The 13888-nt window shown below is 33.2% G+C and overlaps 1 protein-coding gene across 1 annotated transcript; it reads right to left on the minus strand.

Moving 5' to 3' along the window:
* Positions 1-675: 675 nt before the first annotated feature.
* LOC132278718 (patatin-like protein 2) lies at positions 676-3289 on the minus strand. Its single transcript, XM_059780578.1, has 7 exons — positions 2734-3289; positions 2342-2523; positions 2057-2243; positions 1783-1944; positions 1393-1692; positions 1079-1251; positions 676-955 (listed from the first exon to the last, which is right to left on the minus strand). Exons 1-7 carry the CDS (start codon positions 2863-2865, stop codon positions 877-879), a joined length of 1215 nt encoding a protein of 404 aa, XP_059636561.1. The 5' UTR covers positions 2866-3289; the 3' UTR covers positions 676-876.
* Between the last annotated feature and the right edge of the window lie 10599 nt (positions 3290-13888).

Genomic DNA, 13888 nt, shown 5'->3' on the forward strand with positions numbered 1-13888 from the left:
TAAAGTTACATTGATGGTCTCATGTTTGACCCATCAATGTAACTAAACCTTTTCTATTTTCAAGACGTCCATGGATCACACTCAAAGTTAGAGAATTTTTCAAATTTCAAATTATAACTACTTGGCCTAATCATAAACCGTATAGTCTAAATTATTTGGATGTATATATTCAAATGAGATGTTTGTTAATTAATAGTAAATATTATTGGTACTATGATAGTTGACATCCTTTCATGTAATTGGATTTTTATTCTTTTTTCTTTCATGATTTGGTAATTAATTTTGTGTAAAATAAATGTGTTGATTAATTTAGAAAATTATTTTCAAATATAACCAAGCAAATTTATGAGTTTTTGTTCTTCAGAAACTGTTTTTGTAATTTCAAACCAAACAGATTTTCAACCTGAAAAAACTGAAAACGATTATCTATTCTGATTCTTAAAAAATGTTCTTGGCCTTATTTCATCTCTATTTGTTTTATTTAAAAAAGAGAAAGTCAAAAACACATTGTTGTTGGGTTTTTTTCTTTGGATGTTAATTTATATTTGCTTCTGCAAACTCAAGAATTTTTTAAAGACGTTCTATAAATTTTGTTGTAAGTATGACTAAATTAGTAACGTGTGGACTTCTCAAAAAAAGACTTGCTTGAAAAAGAAAATGATGGACAATGTAAAATACCAATACATAATTCTTAATTTATTCAAATACTGAAAAAAAAAAATTGTATAATGAGTTACATCAAGTGACATACACCCACGATTTATTCGCACAAGAGGTAAATTACAATTGAATACAAGTCAAATAATAAGAATTTTGCCTTTAAAATATTAAAAAAATGATTAGTAGAATTTTTGTAAGGAAATCAAATCAAATATATCAGTTGAACTTTGCGACTTGCTGGCGTGGTGATCTGGCGTCACGAAGCTGCTTCTCCTTCGAGAGGATTTCTGCCAACCTACATGTATTAAACAATTAATTACAAATTAATTAACAATGAATAGAAGAGTTTTAATTAATGGGATGCTAATTTATGATTAGAAATTAGAGGTTATATATATATATATATCTAGTTTTATACCTTATGAGAGCCTCCTCATTGGTACCATTATTAGAAGGTTCATACACACCAGTCTCTAAATTTACCCTCGAAACTGGTTTCTTCAACAATTGGTGGCCGGCTTTTACCAAATCATCTAAGTTTTGCTTAGTTGCAACATCGGTTGATGCCACAGTACCATTTAATGTATCATCCTGCTTGTTCAAATTTAAAAAGTCATTACAAAATAATAAGACAAACGACGTAAAATTTAGTTTGGAATTTTTATAAATTGAATTTAAAATACAAAATAATAAAATTTAGAATATAGTATGTGGATGTGTATACATTCATACCTGAATCCGAAGATAATTTTCTTTGGAGTTAAGGGCTTGAAACACTGTAGAAATGTGGAAGTCCACCAAATCACCACTTGCTTGAGTAAACACATCAACTAGTGGAGTCGAACCATTACTTGTCAACCATCCCAAAACACCCCATTTTGCTGCATCATCTGCATCATATTTCTCTTCGGCTTTTGCTGTACCAGTCCCTAAGGATACAACAAGAAACCTATTATAGTCCGGATTTATAGCAATGAAGTCAGGATTGCCCCGGTTAATTGCCTTTGTCACTTCACCCATAGCAAGCAAAGCCTGAAACCAAACAAAAGCATCAGAAGAAATTCTCTATAGTAATCCTAATTAAATTACTAAATCCAACGTTAAGCATGTTAATTAATATACCGGATTATTAGCAGCTACACCACCATCAATAAGATTGAATTCTGTCACTTTTCCAGAGGAATCCTTGTTTTCAAAATGATAGGCAGGAAGATAGGTTGGGGCAGCTGAAGTCGAAATACATACATCGGAGAGTAAGACATCTAAGCTTGGGTTGTTCTTCGCCTAAACCAGGGAAACAATAGTAATGCAAACAAGTTTAGTTTCATTAATGATGATACATAAAGTTAGTAAAATGAAAAGGGTCAATCTTAAATATAGATATATATATATGTACCTGATAACTTGAGAAGATGGTTGGTTGAAGTTTCTTGATGTCGAAAGTAGGGATCACAACATTAGTTAATGTTTGGTGCAACCTTGTGTTTCCCAGTTTTTCTTTAACGATATTGTGGAGATACTTGCCATCATATTTGGGTCCTGAGAGAGCCTTCATGACTTTTGTAGCATGAGCAAATGGACAACTGTAGTAAAATGAAAACATATATATATGATCATGCACATGTTTATATATAAACTATATAATAGAAAATAGCATTATGTTAGTGACATTGTGGTTCACCTGTCCTGAGGGAAGATTTTAGGGCAGTGTTGGAGGTAGAATTCCTTGATGTCTTTGGCAGCAAACGTTGGGCGGTTCTTTTCATTTGGTGTTGTTAGCATGGCAGTCACAAGACCGCCAGTGCTTGTTCCTGCAATCACGTCGAAATAGTCTGCAATTCTTGCATCCTCACCGTCCAGTTTCTGCACCAAACCATCGTGAATGAATTAATACATATACACAAACATATCATCCATGAATTAAGATATGTACACACATATATATACATATAAACTTAATTAATAGGTATTGAGCTTAGTAGATGCAGTGTCATCCATGATATAAACGATGACTTTTAGAGTATATGGATATATATATATATATATATATAGCTCCAAGTCTATATTGTATACCTGGAGTTGGGACTCTAGGAAGTTAAGGATAATCCCGGGGATAATTCCTCTAATTCCACCACCATCAATGCTAAGAATGGTGATCAAATTTCCGAAAGTTGGAGGCTGTAAAGTTGATTTTGCTCCTTCCATGATAAATTCAGGAGAAGGTATGTACGAAGAGAGAGAGAGGGGAGAAAAAGATTTAAGTTTTAGAGTACGTGCTGATGGATAAACTGAAGGTAGGTTTTGAAGTTACAATTTCAAGAGCCTTGAAGAATATAAATGAATTCCTGAAACCCTGAGTACCATTTGAACAAGGTGAGGGTACCTATTTATAGAGACTGTGAGTTGACTGTTTCAAGTGTTGTAAAAATATGGTACTTAAATTTTTTTTTTTTTTGACTGAATTTGTAGTTACTTGGCGTGTATATAAGTACGGATGCACATTGAAAGGTCCCACAGGACAATTGAAGATTCCATGGAAAATCCTATATATAGTACGGTAGTCACTGTAAGTTGGTATTGTAGGTAAGACCATAATAAGAGAATTGTAGGTTTGAACATTAAAAATGTCAATGAATGAATGTATTATATTACATATACCTTCTAAATTCAAGAAATGTTATCTAAAAATATTATTTTTTGGTGAGAGTAATAATATTTTATTGAATTTTAGTCTGACGCGTGGGGATCGTCTGGTGCTGCAAGAATGGTTGGGATGTCATGATACCAAACTAAAGCTCTCAATCTTTTTTCACAAATGGCAGCGCTAGCTTGTTTGCAGCGACAAGTAATAATGTTGAAGAGATCAATTTAACAATGATGACTTGGAATGAAATTACAATCAGACAATAAAACTTCAACAACCAAGTGAAAGATATGGAACACATGATTCTCTGTATCTGAGTGTTTAAATCTTGAGTGGTGGAATGTTATTTTTTCTTTTCTTTTTTTTTTTTTTTTTTTTTTCTGAAAGTAAAGGTTAAATTTCATTGAATAAAGAGAAATTACATAGTAGCCTGAGGAATGCTTAAAGAACAACAACATGGGTCCTAGCCAGAAGCCCAAAGTGCCCAACTAGCATTACAACCAAATAGGTGGAATGTTAGTTGTACAAAAGTATCTCTCTTATCCATTCCTAGGATAATATATCAGAAAATGGAGGAAAAATTAAATTGAGATCATTAACACCACATAAACTGGTTTTTAGGAAAAGGGTGTTCTACAATAAATAGAGCATGATGAGAAGCCAGAATAGTTGATGTTTCTTTTTCATTTTTAGGAGTGTATGTATGGAGTAGATGATCACTAATTATATATTTAATTAGATTATAATTAACTATAGCATACACATATAGCTCAAATGATTTGCTGAAAAATATTTTATGGTTTGTTAGACTGGTTTCCAAATTTATTTATCAAGCTAGTCAACTGTAATACATGTCACTAATTTTTCCATTATATATGCAAAGACTATTTTGACAATAATTTTGATTGGGAGATATTTGAACAAACCTAGGGAGGTGAGGTATTTTTTCTTTATTATAAATAAAGATAAAAACTTCAGTCACTAAATTTCTTTAGTGGCAAAAGATTTTGCGGTGTAAGCCATATTTGTTGTTGTTTAATTGAAGATAATAGAAGAAGTGAGATCCTCAAAACAAGCCTGCAGAGGATTGCTTTTAATGCGAATGACACAATTTCCAGTTTCAATGTCCAATCTTTAAACTTAGGGTTGAAATTTGTATATGCAAAACAAGCCAGTAATTGCTTTTAATGCTAATAACATCTTCCCAATTCCATATCGAATTTTCAAACTTAGAATTGGAAATTTTCTATTCAAAACAAGCCAGTAAATTGCTGTTAATGCTAATAACGTGTCCCAATTTTCAAACTTTGGTTTGATCCATATTTGCACATTCAAAACAAGCCAGTAAATTGCTTTTAATGCTAATAACATAAATCCCAATTTATATATACAATTTTCAAACTTCCATAATTGTACATTCAAAACAAGTCAGTAAATTGCTTTTAATGCTAAAGATATAATTCACAATTTCAATGTCCAATTTTCAAACTTAGGGTTTGAATTTGAATCCGAATTATTTTGGAATAACAAAAACGTGCATAAATTTTAGACATTGATTTGGATGGGCATATAAATCACGTGGCGTGTGACGCACTCAATATATTCTTGTGCATTGGGTTACCTTTATTTTGGTATGGCAATTGAGACCTATTGTCCTACTAACCAAAGAGTTAAATCCTCATTTATTCACAACTTAAGTATAACTAAAGAGGGGTGTTAGCCACAATAATGACAACTTAGGTATAACCAACTATACCAAAAAAAACTTAGGTATAACTAAGGACGAGTGCTCGCTCATTACAAAAAATAAAAAAAATTAAAAATAAAAATTAAAAATTGTGCTCGCGACAGCTGTAGATCGGCATTTTGATGGATTGAAAAACAATCACAAAACTCATGGGTTTCTTGTAAATGGTAAAATTTTTAAAAATACAATATCTATTTTGATCGGTTGAAAATCAATTGCAAAAGATTTTGGATCAATCACCAGGGTGGATTGCTCATAGCTAAATCAGCTAGTTCAGAATAAGAAGCTAGTTAATATAAATAAGCTAGAGTTGGTGCTAAAGTCAATAAATAACTCACTATCTAAATGTGATCCAGGGGAAAGTTAGTTTTGAATTTTGATCCATGTGGAGTCCTATGCTTGTCAAACTTGTATTTCACGTGATTAGTGTTTTTCGTTTTTGTTATTGCTTTGTTGATTGTGCTTTGCATGTGATTGGTGCTTTTGGTTAATGTTATTACTTTGTTGACTATGCTTTGCAGTGAATGTGACAATAAAAATGATCCAAAATCTTTCTGTTTGCTTTTTGAAAAAGTATACATTATTCAAAACCTTACGTACAATGAACCAATTAACAAAAATTAATGATTTAATGATATCTCCTCAACTTCTTAAAATGCATGTGACGTTAAAATTAATAAATTTCAATGTAGATGTGAGTTGTACGCAGCGAAATATTTAGAAAGTTTTGTATTTTAAGAAACAGAACTGTATCTTTCTAATCTTTACTTATTTTAGCAATTAAATAATTAATCACCTGCAAAATGAAATAAAGCAAAGTAAGAGTTAGAGCTGACAACAAGATTTTTAGCGAAAAAACTATAATTGATAAAATAGATCAACTATTTGCGTGGAAAAAACCTCGTGGACTGTGCAGTTCAAAGTAAACCGATCCACTATATTTGAAACAAAGTACACTGAACTTTGACTCTTGCTCACACCCTATCGTTCTACCAAATACCAATAGCTGATAATCTTCTGGCTTTGCGACATCTCGTCTAATAGCACTTGACCTTAGGCGCAGTGCAATATTTAGAAAGTTTTGTATTTTTAGAAACATAACTGTATCTTTCTAATCTTTACTTATTTTAGCAATTAAATAATTAATCGCATACAAAATAAAATAAAACAAAGTAAGAGTTAGAGCTGACACCAAGATTTTTAGCGAGAAAATCACAGTTGATAAAATAGATCAACTATTTGCGTGGGAAAAATCTCATGGACTGTGCAGTCCAAAGTAAACCGATCCATTATATTTGAAACAAAGTACACTGAATTTTGACTCTTGCTCACACCCTATCGTTCTATCAAATACCAATAGCTGACAATCCTCTGGCTTTGCGACGTCCTGTCTAACAGCACTTGACCTTAGACGCAGCGGAATATTTAGAAAGTTTTGTATTTTTAGAAATATAACGTATCTTTCTAATCTTTACTTATTTTAGCAATTAAATAATTAATCACATGCAAAATAAAATAAAGCAAAGTAAGAGTTAGAGTTGACACTAAGATTTTTAGCGAGAAAACCACAGTTGATAAAATAGATCAACTATTTGCGTGGGAAAAACGTCGTAGACTGTGCAGTCCAAAGTAAAACGATCCACTATATTTGAAACAAAGTACACTGAACTTTGACTCTTGCTCACACCCTATCGTTCTACCAAATACTAATAGCTAACAATCCTCTAGCTTTGTGACGTCCCGTCCAATAGCACTTAACCTCAGGCTTATGCTTGATCTCTGTAGAAGAGTAGCAGGTAGATCAAACAACACTCCTCGAATGCTTTGACCTTTTCAAAGTGTGATCACGATCAGGATTTGAACAACACTCTAAACTCACTTTGTGTTTATATGTATGTTTTAGAAAGACTGACAGAGAATCAACTTGAATTTTCTGCAAAAATAATCTTCCCAAGGTTTTATGAATAATGAAGTTGTAGTGCAAAAGCCATAATAAACCTAGATGTGCATCAGGGTTTGAAGATGCAAGAAATTTGTCTCTTGATTTTAACAGAGTTTCATTACACTTCAAGAATTTTTTCCTCCCCTTTTCCCTCTATTTTCAGTCTATTTATAGACTACTACAATGATCCTATAGGTTTCCTAACTAATTCTTCGCGCTGGGCCATGTTCCGGGCCTCCCTTGTCATGGGCTCGATTATTTTTAGTAGGCCTTCAGCATCACTATTCAATCTTGGGCTTAGCTTAAGACTGGTTGGTTCGGATCAGGATCACCTACTTGGCCCATTTTGTGTCATGTAGGCCGTATCCGATCCGCGCTGTACTTGGTGTCTTCAGGGTTTATATAGAATTCTCAAAGACCTAATCCTTCAGAAAATAAAGGAAAATTCGTGCATATATATAGGACTTTTGGTATAATTCTAAACCAACTAGGAAGGAAATCAGAAGAAGAATCAAACTTGCCATAATCTAAAATAGTAGTGGTACAGGTAACCAATATGTGGAACCGATTCCCATTAAACAGAATGATGTTTTTCGAATCCTTTGTTCTTGAACCGATTCCCAAGTGTTGGTACCGGTTCCCATTTGACAGAATTGTAATAGGACTTGCAAAACTCTAATTCTGATAACTTGAAAAACCATACCATGTAGGTATTGTGTCCTTATAAGTGGGAAACGACTTCCTAAAAGTGTTGTTCTTTCCTTTCTCGTCGATCTCAGTATTTCATCTTCGAACAACCTTCCAATTCCACAGTCGATGTCGATTTTGATATGGTAACTTAAAATTATAACTCGACTAGGATTTGTTTTTATATCAAAAATTTCCAATTACAAAATATATATCTCACAATCTCCCCCTTTGGCAATTTCGTGACAAAACCCTAAAAACAATTATGTAATCTAACCAAGCAAAAAAGTAAATTACAATTTTGTTAAAGGAAACATGAAATTTTTCTTTTCTGTTCTCTTCTTCTCTTAGACAAAATTTTACCTGATTTCCTTTACATGGATCAAGTAAAACCACTAGTGAAAGTTTAATAAAACAAGTTATAAAAACTCCCCCTGGATAAATTATCCAATTTTTCAAAACTTTCTCCCCCTTAATTAACCATTGTTTTCCCCCTTTTTGGAACAAATTGATAAAGCAATTTATTAATGATTAGAGTGAAGAAATAACGAGAAGAGAAATAACAAACAGTTTATAACATATCATTAAGCAAAAGATAATATCCAAAAATAATAATGATAATGTATGAACTAAACAAAGGTATGATGCATGTATGATATGAACATGGTAAATCAAGCATCATTGCCCTCAAACGGAACAACAGTAGTCTGTATATCCTCATCATCACCATCACGACCACTACCATCCTCATTATCATCACCATCATCATCTGTCTCATCATCATCTTTCTCAACCTTAGCATCTAATGACAGCTCTGGAGGGGCTCGTTTGTAGATATCCTCAGAAGTGCTACCAGTCCTCTACTCTTTAAGAAATTTGACCTCGGCCTGTAGATCACAAATAGCGTCGAGCATGGCCTTCTGATTCTGAAGAATCAGTGAGTAGAGCAAATTTGCGTCATCTGTCGTGAAGTTCTGTTTAGACAGAAAAATCTGAGAGACCTCTGGAAGCTGAGAAGAAGTAGCAGCTGAACCCCTATTAACTTTTCTTGCATTCGCCCTAACGGATTTAGACTTGTTCAAAGCCCGAAGATCCAACTTAGATATGATCTTTATGTGATGAGCTCAGGGTGGAAGCATAACCTTAAACTTCCTGAACAATCCCATGATGATCATAAGGAATGGAAATGATTTCCTCTTTGTATTATTCTTATAATAAACTACCATTAACCCAAAGATGGAAGCTGGAAGATGGATTTGTGCTACAATAGCAAGTAAAAATAATATCTTTGCATGATCTAAAGATATGACATCCAGAAAACAAATTCAAGAATGCCGCCTCGTTAGTGAGATAGCAAGAAGGAATGTGGTCGGGATATCTTGGTGCGTTTAGAACGCATAAAGCATTACAAATTTCTTCTCATTTAAGCCTTGACTAGGTAAGTGAAAGAGAATATCAGGTACTACTCACCCTTTAAGGAACTCCTAAGATGTTATGGATGACGTCTTTATTAACCAAGTAGTCAATGCCAAAAAGACATACCTTAAAATATCCAGTATCAGAAACCTTACGGATATTTGAGTAAAAGTAATATACCATATCCAGATTATAGGTACGCTCCATCGAAGTGAAGAAGAGCCAATTGTTCTTCTCAATAATCTCAACAAGCTTCTGACCCGAACTATCTCCTAACTTCTTCAAATTCACATTCCGTTCCGATTTTATCGGCCTGCCTTTGTACACTTTGGTGTACACTTTCTAAGCATGCTTGTTTTAGAAGTGTTCTCGAGTAAACTCAACCTTCCCAATGTCTAAAACTGATGGATGCCCAATCAGTACCTCAGTTGTAGGTGAACTCGAATCCATAAGAGAAGTCGGAGCATCATTCTTGTGGTTCACGACTAGAAATTGTCATTCTTGCTCTCTTGGGTGGTGGAGGAACTGCAATAACCTTCCCTTTAGCCTTTTGAGATAGTTTTGGAGCCATTTTATGTTTGAAAGATTTTGGTTTGACGCTTCAAAATTCATTTAAAACTTTTATTGAACACTTAGCGTGTATTTCGAACAAGGTTCTTTGAGAAAGCTTGTTTGATTCTTCAAAAACCCCCCACATATCAACAACAAATCAAGCAAATATCGCCACAAGGTTCAATACCCAAGTCTTTAATCTCAAAATCCAAGATTTCAACTTCACTCTCAACCAATCCTCTAAATTTTTTCAAAAACCCAAACTCCACAATTTCAATCCTCAATTTCTTTCAAATTTGATCTTCAAATCTCAATGATTTCACTCTCCAATCATGTAATGAACAATTATAATGATGAAGTGATATTCAATTTTGAAGAGATGAGAATGTATATATGATGTATGTAATATAGAGAGAGTATAGAGAGACAGAGGTTATATAGATAGAGAACATGAGTATATTGTAATACCTAACAATATGCAAAGTGAGTTTCTTTAAAGCCTTTTCATGCTGCCAGGAACTAGTAGCCAGATTGGGAACCGGTTCCCAATGGGCAGTGAAGTTTCGTAAAATGGTGAAAACTTCTAACCGGTACCCAACCTTTGGTACCGGTAGCACATGGCCAGTGGGGTTGGTATTGGATTCCTAGCACACTTGAATGTTGAATCAGTATACACTGTGCATTATGCATTTTAGACTTGATTTTCTTTCAGAAAAAATTTTTCTTCTCATTTTTTTAGCACTCAATGGTCAATGCAAACAAAAATCTACAAACTAAAGATCAAAAATCTTTTTGAAATTTTTTTTTTCTAGGGTTTTTCAAAAAAAAAAATTCTTTTAAAATGACGAGGCCGCTTGTATACGCCAAAATAATATAGTGAATGTGCGGTTCAAGAAAAGCCTTTTAGGTCAAGTTTAAATTTATTAAAACCACTACTACTAACGTAGCAAGAGTGAGTAAGGATCGTCCCAAGGGATTATACGTGTTAGAATTTAACTTCAACTCTAGTGGATCACAAGATTACAAAAGAGAGATTGATTGTTTGATTACACTAAAATTCAATTAATTAAAATGCAATTAAAATAAACTAAGTTGAGATAGGGATTTAAGATATGAGAAGTGAGATCTTGGGGTGCATTGGAATTGCCACCAAGCTCGTTCACCAAACCACACACTTTCAACTAATTTGGGGAAAACATTCTTTTGAATAAAATGCGACTACCAATTGCAATATTAAGCATGAACCATCAAATTTATGTATGAATTGTCTACTTAACCGACAAATAAACTAAGTGTAGCACAACCCATCAATTCCGAGCATAACTCATCAAACTAGTCACCATTGTAGCACACATCAATCTAGAGAATCATGAAATTTGCAATAATAAGCCATGGAATATCAAATCAAGTAAAGATTGTCTACCTACTAACAATCATGAATTAAATTATAAAACAACCCATCAAGCATAAGAATAATCTATCAAATTAATTGACAAACCCATCTAATAAAAACCATGTTTAGCCATCACTAGATCCTTAATTAATCACATAGACATACAACCAATATAGAGAAACTAATGTAGAGATCAATTCCCAAATAATCACACATAAGACAACATGTAATCACAAAGAGAATCAATAGGAAGAATTAAACCATATGAATCATGTGAGACATAATGCCCAATTTAATCACACATAGACATATAAATAAATTAGAGAATTAATAGGAATAATTAAACAATATAAATCATAGAAATATACCTAGATTCATTAAATTCACAAGACTAGAACATTAATCACAAGATATTATTTCCCAAAAAGTATGAAAAAGATAGAGGTTTAAATTACAAACTTGGGGCTCATCTAAGCCCCAAGGAGAAGTCTAGCCAATCATGGAGGAGGTGGGTATGATCTTGGAACCCTCAAGGGCAATCCCCAAATATGGCTCCATCTTCTTCCTCTCTTTTTTTGTTGAATTTTAGAGAGAGAGAGAGTGTGTAGATCTTGATATGTGTTCTTGGTGTCTTTAGGCTTCTTTTTTCTTCTAACCCTAATCTCTAACTTTTCTAGACAGAGAAAATAAAAATTACAATCTAAAATAAAATGATAAAAAGCTCTATACAAAATGATTCAATTCCCTTTAAATACATGGTCATTTTCTTAGTCACTAAGTCAGAAATACAGCCCTAAAAATATCTAATCCCGCAACTATGTGGTAGGTGGAGTTCGGGTGCATGGGAATAAGATAGCTCGCTGCCAGCACATTTTCAATCTGTAATACCCCTAATTTCAAAAGGATAGTCCTGGTATTTAATTTTTCAATTTATGTTTTAATTGACTTGTTTTTGAATTATTTGATGTACTTGATTTATTTGTATTATTTGAATTTATTCTTTGGGTTACTTGTTTTCTTCGATTTATTAAATTGTTGAATTCTCAGATTTATTTAGCTTTCATTAAGTGCTATATCTTTTTGACTGATTTTATTACCTGTTTAATTGTTAATATTGCTTAAATTGTTTTATTTAATTTTGTTGATTTTTTTTTAAATTGATTTATTTGTAATTGGTTTAATTATTTTAGAGGCAACTTAACTGTTTTTAATTATTAGGGTTTTTTGTTAATTTCATCGTGTTTTATTCTGAGCCGACCTGTGGGTGGTTTAGGATTAAGGTAGGGTTTCAACTTAAGCCTATAAATACATATGTTTACGTCTGCTAAGGGTTTTTGTAAACCCTATTCACGATAGTCACGTATACAGTGATACAGAGGGTTGTGAGGGCAGAGAAACAGAGAGTGAGTAATTTACAGAGAGGGCTTAGGAAGGCAGAGCAAGGAAAAACTAAAACTCAGATACGTGGATTCAGGGTTTCAACTTTGAAACTTAAGGCAAGTCTTGTTCTTCTCTATCTCTTTAATCTGTGTTTTGTGCATATTTAGGAAGACTCCAGGAATTAAACTAAGGCTTAATTATAACCTTTATGCATGTTTAATTAATGTTCCAATTCATGGAATAAACCTATTCTTGGTTCTTTTAACAAGATAGAAAAAAAAACTGAAACTTTGTAACCTTGCTCCATTGGGTAACAATTTGTTTTCCAATTCGCGTTTTGATTAAATATCATTGGATATCCTTGTTTTATAATCAATCTGGAATTGGAATAGACCTTAAAACATGCACTAAAAATTTCTACAAGAACGGGTAGTCACAGAAAACAGAGAAGACGACGAAGCGAACGAAGCTGCTAAGGGGAAAAGGGAGCAGGCTCCCAAAACCCCTTAGAGCCGGCTCCTAGAAGGTAGAGCCGGCTCTAGGATATTGTGGAGCCGGCTCTAATGAGCCTAGAGCCGGCTCTAAAGAAAAGAAGAGCAGGCTCTTTTAATTTCTAGAGCCTGCTCTCTCTTAAACTGTCCAGAAATTGCATTTTGAGGTCCGTTTGGCTGAGTTTTGTTTTTTAAAATTAATTAAAAGCTACTGGAGGTTGAGACTTAAGTTTTAAAACTTATAAAGTGTTGGGGAACATGCCTACATTCGAATAATAAGGATGGAATTAATCCGAGCTTAGATAGAAAACTGGTAGAAGGATGAATGGAAACTAAATTTCTGTTGTTTACTGAATTTGGAATTTTGCTTCCTCTGCCAAATCTTAAACTGCTAATCATGTTCTTTGTTGTGATACAAGCATATAGAAGTATAGTCAAATGTATGCATGGATGGAATTAACTGATCGTGTAAACGGGATATAGATTGCATCAGTTATGGTAATGGTTGGATAAGTAAATTTCATGTTTTTGTTCGGCATTTAACGGACTGTAATTTGGATTTCTTGGTTTAATACTGTCTAAAATATATTTACACAGTTTTCTAAGCATAGTAGATTCTTGGAATTAGCTGTTTGGTTGGAAGGAAATTGATATAACAAATCAGTTAATTTTATCAATTAGTGGACTTGTTGCATGACGTAAATACTATGTTTTATAAATAATAAATTTAATGGTTGAAATATAATTTCTAGGCCTGGACTGAATGCCTAAGTTTTATAATTATGGATTAATTTGGTTTGTGCATAATTTGGGAGTTGGGTTGATGACTATCTAGTACTGTTTTATCAACACTGTTAACTGGAGGATGGTATGTACCGGTATGGGACGGTGACATACTAGGTATGGACTAATTCCAACATTAAGTCCTACCTAATTTGGATCAAGGTATGGATTAATCATAAAGGTTAAGTCCATC

Source organism: Cornus florida, unplaced genomic scaffold (assembly GCF_030987335.1).
Source record: "Cornus florida cultivar Cherokee Brave unplaced genomic scaffold, ASM3098733v1 CherokeeBrave_3.0.0_Hap2_Chr10, whole genome shotgun sequence".
Lineage (NCBI taxonomy): Eukaryota > Viridiplantae > Streptophyta > Magnoliopsida > Cornales > Cornaceae > Cornus > Cornus florida.

Coding starts and splice junctions, on each gene's coding strand:
- LOC132278718 (XM_059780578.1), bottom strand. CDS start 2,865: ATGGAAGGAGCAAAATCAACTTTACAGCCTCCAACTTTCGGAAATTTG. Junction 1,693..1,782: donor GTGTAGCTGCTAATAATCCG/GTATATTAATTA, acceptor GTTTGGTTTCAG/GCTTTGCTTGCTATGGGTGA. Junction 956..1,078: donor AATGAGGAGGCTCTCATAAG/GTATAAAACTAG, acceptor TAATACATGTAG/GTTGGCAGAAATCCTCTCGA.